The sequence below is a fragment of the Buceros rhinoceros genome, unplaced genomic scaffold (assembly GCF_000710305.1).
Source record: "Buceros rhinoceros silvestris isolate BGI_N320 unplaced genomic scaffold, ASM71030v1 scaffold42878, whole genome shotgun sequence".
Classification (NCBI taxonomy): domain Eukaryota; kingdom Metazoa; phylum Chordata; class Aves; order Bucerotiformes; family Bucerotidae; genus Buceros; species Buceros rhinoceros.
The window spans coordinates 1-8009 of record NW_010425948.1 but is presented as its reverse complement, the minus strand read 5'-3'; the positions used below and the strand labels follow the sequence as shown (position 1 = coordinate 8009).

The window sequence follows — 8009 nt, the reverse complement described above, 5'->3', positions numbered from 1 at the left end:
TAAAATGGAGTGGTCAAAGTGTGTAGTTTTAAGATGCATGACTGGGTGATTAAACACATTGTAACAGCTGCTAATTTGGTATTTCAGATGTTTGCCTTGTGTCATCTTGGGGTATTTTACTGTTAAGTCAGTAGTGAAACACACTTAGTTCCAGCTCACCACACCGTTGCAACTAAGTGTAATTGCCACAGCAACACATCGGAAAAAGTTCTGCTCTGTACTGCAGAACTAAACTGTACCTGAGCAACTTCAGGGAAGAGGGTTTGATGTTCCACGAATCAATAGAAGATGTTTGTTTCAAAAGAAATATACGAGGACTTGCCCTTTGCAGCGTGGAGCAAACATCCGGTGGGACACTGCAGCAGTAATTAGCATTCTGATCACTGTATGTGGGGTTCTGCAGCGGAGAATAACTGCTGCTGCTTCACACCTCCCAGCAGTGCGGGGACAGCTTCAGTAGTTAGTCTGCTTTATTCAAATCAGTTTACAGTGCAAATGCCGTAGTGCCAATAATCATCATTTCATGTACATTATCGGTGTTAGCAAATTAGACCAGTGGAATCAATCACAAGCTCTGTTTTTCCCCCATTAAGTTGAAGCTAAGTCATACACTCAGTGATCGGCAAACATACTAAAAAAAGTTATCGTACGAGTTGCCTCTTGGAAAGGGCAAGTTTGTTCTTAAAAGGAATTAGAATTAACCAGTTTTTCAAACTCAAAGTTCTGTTCTTTTGGTGTGAAATAAGGGGGGTTTTGCCACAACACAGGAAGGTAATAATTTAAATACACTTTGGCTTTAAATAAGCTTTTGCAGTGGAATGTAGAAATCAGGCAGCATGGCTCACACTTCCAGAAACTGACACTTTAGCATACTAGTGCATTATGCTGAATATAATTGTTCTTTAAAATATATTACTTGATATTTAGCTAAATACGACTCCCAGTCAATAGGAGGTTGTGGCTATTGGACAGAACAGGTAGTTTCTTTTGTGCTTTGAGAGGACAGCTGTAGTAAATCTTAAAAATGCAGTAACAAGACTGAAGGTTAAAATAGAAAGATAACTGGTAATAATTTTGATCCTGCATCAAGCGTTATGCAGTACATAACTTTATGTCCACCTCTATGTTAATGACAACATGAGGAACGGGAACATCATGTAACTAAAGCAATACATGAGTATTTTGGCTTTCAGCAAAATGTTCCTCACTTCTGTAGGCTCAGACGGGTGCAGCAGCTCAACTGAAGTCCCTGTTCGTAAGGACGAGTGGAGCCACCAGTGTCCAAAGGTAGAAGAGGAGGCAAACCCAGCTGGAGGTTATCTTCACCCACACCGCTGGCCACTTGCTTGTCATCGTTTTAAAATCTGCATCAGGGCTAAAAAGTAAGGAAGTCAATTAACAGATATAGAAGGCACCATCTGCTACTCTTTGCTCCCTCTCATAGGACCCTGAAGTCAGGGCAGTCAGTGCAAGAGCCTTTCTGGGAGCACTTCGAGACAACCAAAGCAGCCACTTCATGTGGCTTCATAGGCCTGTTGTTCTTGGCACCCCGGTTTCAAAGCAGGTGCTGCTCTTAAAGGACATTTTTGGGTGAGCTATGCTGGCTGCTCTGAAAGCATATCTGCTGATTTATACAACACGACAGACCTGGGGAAAGTAGTTACAAGCTGCAACAGCAGAGGATATGTCCAGGTGCTCCCAACAGACTAGGAAATCGTATCGGTGTTTCAGTAGCAGGTACGGCTGTCCCTGCGCATCCTTCCCAGGGTAAAGAGCCAGTAACATCAGGCCGGCCTCTGACAAGCTTCCCAGAGACCACCTGAAACCAGTTCCATACATGTCCTTCCTGCTACTTGCCTCTCTGAAGGACGGCAACCGCACTCTGCCCTTGCAGCTGTGAAACAGTCCATGAGGACAAGAGCTGCTGATTTCGCCTTTTTACATCTCAATTCAGTAACACAGAGTTGAAAAGGGACCACCTTAACCAGCTTGGCAGGAGTCTCCTGTCCACCTAGAAACACTGGCTGGCACGTACAACCCATCTCTTTCTGTCTTGCTCTTACCTGTACCAGTTCGTGAGTGTCATCATGATGTAAAGAGAGGCGAGAGAGAGCATGAGGTGAAAGAAGGTGTAGTTGTACTGCACGCCATCCTTCTCGTTATCTGTGACACGGCGCACGTCTCCTTCCTCCGCAGCCGCGCTGCCCAGCCCCGCAGTATCCGCCAGAATGGCACTGTCACTCCCAGACAGCGTCAGCTTGTTCACCTGGCTGTTACTTGAGGAGCGAATGCTGCAGCGAAACCCAGAGACAGACACGGTTAAAAAGCCCCTTCTCAGTTCGCTGTGTGCTGCAGACCACAGCGTCTGGGATTAGCAAGTAAAATCTTTTAAAACCAGCTGCAAACACAAGGAAGCTCCTCAAAGAGATATGGTTTTATCCCAGCTTTTGTTACCCTAATTAAACAGTATCTCTAGTCCAGGCCTTGTAACACATTTTATGCCGTTATCAGGCTAATAAAGCCTGTCCTCATCCACAGACAGAGCATGGTTTTAGTCACCGTATTTGGCCTTGGGCCTGAGGCAGCAGCTGGATACGAATAAACACAGGTACCTTTTTCACTAGGCCCAGATTCAAACGAAAAAGGGCAGACCAATCCCAAGCGATTACGGTTTGAGAGCAGTGCAGATCCTACCTGGAATACAGGAGGCAGAGGACAAAGATAATCAGTCCAACCACGCTCTGGGCATCCCACCACTGCAGGGACTTGGGCGGGGCTGGGGTAGCTGGTACCACAGTGGTATTTGCCGGGACAACTGTGGGTGCAGCTATCTGGGTAATGAAGTTCAGCAAACTCGGGTTACAGCTTCGTTCTGGAAGGGATTTCAAGGCAGATCAAAGAGAGATGAGCTTTGCCAGCATTTAGCTAAGATGACAGGTAAAGCATGTGATTTTTTCATTCCCTTTAACCGCTGATCTCCTCTTCCCAAGAGGCAGCAATGGCATGCAGTATTTTTCCTTCCTGAGAACTAGGAAAGGGTGTAATAAGTAAAACCAGAATGCCCTGACCCTGGGTTTGTTTTTTTTTTTCCTCTTCCTCACAAATACCCCATTTTAGTTCTGGAAAGAGGCAATTTGCTGGTTTCAGTAAAGTCAGCTTCACTGCCTCGCTGGATTTTATCCAGCGGACTAGCAATCCCCACCCAGTGACCTGCAGTAGCGACGAGAGCCACCAAGAGCTGCCGCTGCCACACAAGGGATGTTACTCAAAACAGCCTCTTGCTTACCAGGCTCGTTGGACATGGCTGACCACGTGAGATACATGGTGTAGAGCGTGATAACAGAGGACTGGAGGAGGCCAGAGCGAGTCTGATGCTCCTGTTCAAAGACAGAACACCAAGCCCAGGTCAAAAGGGTGAGTTTTACCTGCAGTTGGAGAGTCTTACCCTCCTGCCACAGATTCAGCTATTATTACCGTGAAAAGCTTTATTTTTCAGAAATGCATTGGGCTTTGTTCTGTGTTTAAAACACTGGCAGAAACTCCTTAGAGTAATACAGTTTATGCAGTGAGCAGCTCAAACATGGAAGGAATAAGCAAACCAAATCCAGTTTTTCTGTGCCCCAGACTCAGTTACGGGCTCTTATTGAGTCAATCCCAACTTGCTGAACGGTCTGCAGATACAAGTCTAGCATGTGATTTATGTGAGCAATACCGGTTCAGAATCAAGTAACACGTAGGCTTCCTCTCATATTAAACACACTTACCCGTAATTTCGAAGCCACAGTATTAAGCCAGTAAATTCTCAGCTTATTTTGCTTTTCCTAATGGGTTTCTCTGTTCTGCCAGAACGTTCACCGTAAAACCACACCAGCTGTCCCCACAGGGAAACAAAAGTCCAAAACAACGAAGTTCTCAGGTCTAACTGAATTCATACTACATCTTTCTTGCTTCGCTGCTTTCTATGTCAGAAGGAAGTAGCAGAGAAAAATAATACCTGAACTTTTGGGAGGATAGAGACAATGGAGACAGCAATGCACAGGAGCATATTAAAGGTTATGAAGAACTTGTTCTCAGTGCAGCCATCAGGTGTCGTGTAGAAAACGTAGAAGAGAACAACCAAAACCAGCGACAAGGCGTAGAACAAGCTGGTACAGGACAGCAGAGCTGGAAGGAACAAAAGCAACAGTTACAAGCCGCAGTAGTTTACCAGTACATCCCAAGTGCTTTAGTGTTGTCCTTCTTCCTCACTTGGAGCTCAGGTTCAGAAAACTCGACTAGCAGAGGGCATTTTTAGTAGGCAAGGCTCAATTTCTTCTTTGGCTCACTAGTGTAGCTCAGAAGAAAGCCAGTGCTGCCATTAGGGGAACACATCTGCCTTTCAGTGGCAGTTTCATTGGTTTAACTGGTATCAAGCCACAGTGTCAAAATGAAAGTGCTTTTTGCACCCTTATCACAGGCTATTTATGAGCCCTGAATCCCCCCTTCTGTGCCAGGGGCACCCATTTCACCTCCACACTGCTGTGCTCTCGGTTAGAAGCTGGGGAATGCTGTTGCAACAATCACGGCTATGAGTAAAGAACCACAACAATTAGCACTTTGTGGTCGGCTCAGGAGCACGGCTTTGGGCTGTACTGCAGTCCCTGTCATCAGCATAACTGACTGCGGAAGACCTCAGCAGGGGAGGTGGCAAAGCCAAGCTAGAGCTGAAGAAATCCAGGCTATGAGCTCTGCGCTCGCGCTGCAGCCCAGCCACACTGGGTTTGTTGTGACTGTCCGATCTGCTAATCACACGCCTCGAACAGTTTGCATTTTATTATAATGAGAAAAAGGCAATGCTGCAGCTATTAATTCCAAATGTTACAGCAGTGACTCAAGGAGACAGTGGAGTGTAATTCTCGGTACGTTTGCAAACTAGTCCGTGATATTCTGCAACGTACTGGCCAGCAGAAATAAATCTGCTACAGATCACGGTTCCTACCTGCATACCAACATTTCGAATTTCCCTCCTCCATTTTCTCAACCCAGCTCTCATTCCAGGAGTGAGCAAAGTCCACAAGAAGCACCAGCTGGATAAGAATGAAGGCAGCGGCTCCACAAATACCAGTAACAAACCAAACTAGAAAAGGGAGCAAGACAAACAGGGTTAGCTGTCATCATTTGCATGCTACCCCGGTTTAAAAAAATAATAAAATAAAAAGCTCCTCATTATACTGCAGCCAAATAATGAAAAAACCTGAAACTGTATTTGGAATTGCAGATGCTGCGCTTTGGCCTCTCGCAAACCTAACCCTAATCTGGAACATAACCCTAATCTGGAACATAACGTGGAACCTCCCGCAGCAGCACGCAAGGAGGCCCAGCTGTTCAGGGGTACAGCCCACACCAGCCATGCTGAGAGGGGAACGTTTTCAGAATGAACGCAAGATCCAACGCAAGACATCTTTGGTACATAATAAGTACCACCATGCACGTTTCTTTGAGGATCAACAACTCTTTTCAGTTCCTGTGATGTGGCCAGACAGCAAAAGTTTCTTGCACAGATTTTCAGAGGTTCTAGGAAGTATTTAGCACCTGTGAGTGTTCTGAGCTGCCGCCAATCTAGAGGGTCAGAAGACTCAGCCTGGCAGTGACCGTGGCATGGAGCACCAAATTACTGACACCAACATCTATGTGCTTGAGGAGAGATTGTTTACTGCCACAACTTCAGTTAGTCATCAGAATTCCAGATGAACCAACATCCTCTAAAGTAGGACAGAATCTGTCTTCTACCATGATCGCAACTAGAGCCTGGCAAGTCTGTGAGAAGGTCTGAGTTGATTAAGCAGAATTCCATAACGATGTATGAACTTTACCTCTTGTGAAAGGCCCTTCCGGAATGTAAAACGCTCCAACCATGAGAGCCACAATGGCAGCTATTTTGAAGAACCAGAACCTTTAAAAGAAAAGATAAGTTGAAAATACTGGTCACACACGACAGTCATGTCTTACATGAGCTGCAGGCAGCTTGCTGACAAGAAAAAGTGTCTAGCAGAAATTTAAAAGGAAAAAAATTGTATTCAGTGGGACTGCAGATAAAGATGTTCACCAAGTCAGGAGAGAGGGTGAAACAACAGTCAATACACTGGAGACATGGACTGATAGACACCTCAGAGTTCAACAAAGCCCAATACAGAGCGTTGCACCTGGGACAGGAAAAGCCCGTGCAACAGGATGGCCTGGGGAGCCAACGGTCTTGACACCTTTGCTGAAAGAGGTGCTCCTGCTCCATTAAACAGAACGCGAGTCAGCAGCTCCTCCTGGCAGGGAAGACTCGGCGCTGCTCACCTCGGACAAAGGGAACGGGAGATCTAGTTGCTCTTTTCAACTGCCTAAAAGAAAGGTGTAAAGACAAACCCAGACTCTTCTTGCAGGTGCACAGTGGAAGGACAAGAGGCAACATGTGCAAGGTGCAGAAAGAGAAGTTCCCATCAGATATTGCAAAAAGCACACAGGTTGCCTAAAGCATCCCCGCACTTTGAGACGCTCAGAACTCAACTAGAAAAACCCTGCTCCACGGCAGTGCTGCTCTAACCGGGAGGTTGGATTGTAAGATCTCCAAAGGGCCCTTTCAAATTAAATGACTCTGTGAGATAGTTCAGTCATCCAGCCCAGAACTAACCCAGGTAAGTAAATCAGAAACCCGTTTCTGCTGCCGTACCGAGTCAGACTGGCCTAGGAATGGTGCAGCGAGTGCTGGAGTCAGCACGAGGCTGGGATATAAACTAGCTGAAATCCAGCATCTCTGTGGAAACGCAGGGGGGTACCCAGAGTGCTGCCCTTCTGGTTAGCCAACCTCAGAGCATTATCACTATGCTGAACGTGCTCCACGAACACAAAGGTTTTGAGGAGATGAGAGGGTTACTCTGCAGTTCAAAATAAACTCGAGGCTGTCAGTACGTGCATAACCAACTCGCCACTGTGTTCAGCAAAGAAACGTGAGGGAGGGGGTACGCTGGCAGACCAGACACATACCCATTGTGCACCGTGGCTCTGGGGTCGTTACTTGTTTTCACTGCTATCATGAGCAGAGACATGAGAAAGAAGAACACTGCCATGGCGAAGCTGATGCGGTAGACTGCTCTGTACCCCACAATCAGCTCGCAGCTCACGAAGCCATCCATATGCGGTATCCGAGTGCGAAGCCCTTCATCACAAAATCCAGGAATCTGCATAAAGACACATTTAGTTGTGAATTTCCATCTGCATTTGCAATTACAGTCCTCAAGCGCTCTAACAGCTAAGGCTTTCCTAACAGCTGACTGCTGGGAGATCTGATAACAGAAGACCTCGTGCTCAGCCAGCCGGCACAGACCTTATTATCGTCTTTCTTTTCCCACATTATCACCACAAGCATCCAGGAAGATTAAGATACCCCTGACAACAACTAGCAATCTCCAGGTCTGCTCAGGCTTCAGAGACCAGGCACGTACTTAAAAACAGGCATTCACTGTGCTGGCGACTTCAGCTGTGAACTGTTCAGTGCACACAGTCTCTTATCTCTGGGGAAAAGGCACATTTGGATGTGTGGGTCCTGCACACAATCCAGTCCAAGTGAAGAGAACCAACAGTCACTGGCACAAGTATCGGTTTTGCAGACAGTTAGAAAGGTTTTCCCCTCCATACCTTTTTCAGCTGCAACTCCATCCCTGGCGCCAGCATAATGCAGGCAAGAATAGTACTGAGGAAGAGGAGGGAGGCATAGATAAGACGTGTCACTGTGGAGTTCTTGCTGTTGGGACAACATCGGCACAGCAAACACGTGGCGCCGCTGCACAGGCAGGGAATCTGAAGGACAGAGACAGGAACAGTAATGGCATCGCCCCCCGCGGCTGACACCGCCGCGTTAACGACACCGAGAGAGGAGATCCCAAACGCCATTTACAAGACAAACAGTTGAATCCACGTTTCTGACTGACAGTGTCCGAACACTCCCGTAGATAACCGGCCTTATCGCCCCGGGCTCTGGCCCG

General features: G+C 46.8%; 1 protein-coding gene across 1 annotated transcript; it reads right to left on the bottom strand.

Moving 5' to 3' along the window:
* Positions 1-1160: 1160 nt before the first annotated feature.
* SERINC3 (serine incorporator 3) lies at positions 1161-7818 on the bottom strand. Its single transcript, XM_010141301.1, has 9 exons — positions 7663-7818; positions 7012-7205; positions 5853-5932; positions 4979-5116; positions 3995-4164; positions 3287-3377; positions 2695-2872; positions 2064-2291; positions 1161-1375 (listed from the first exon to the last, which is right to left on the bottom strand). The coding sequence occupies exons 1-9, from the start codon at positions 7696-7698 to the stop codon at positions 1237-1239; spliced, it is 1254 nt and encodes a 417-aa protein (XP_010139603.1). The 5' UTR covers positions 7699-7818; the 3' UTR covers positions 1161-1236.
* Positions 7819-8009: the final 191 nt, after the last annotated feature.

Excerpts from the sequence above, each read along its gene's own strand:
- SERINC3 (XM_010141301.1), bottom strand. The coding sequence starts at position 7,698 with ATGCTGGCGCCAGGGATGGAGTTGCAGCTGAAAAAG. Across the intron at positions 2,873-3,286 it reads AGCCATGTCCAACGAGCCTG|AACGAAGCTGTAACCCGAGT; the intron begins GTAAGCAAGAGG and ends AATCCCTTCCAG. Across the intron at positions 2,292-2,694 it reads CTCTGCCTCCTGTATTCCAG|CATTCGCTCCTCAAGTAACA; the intron begins GTAGGATCTGCA and ends GTTTCGCTGCAG.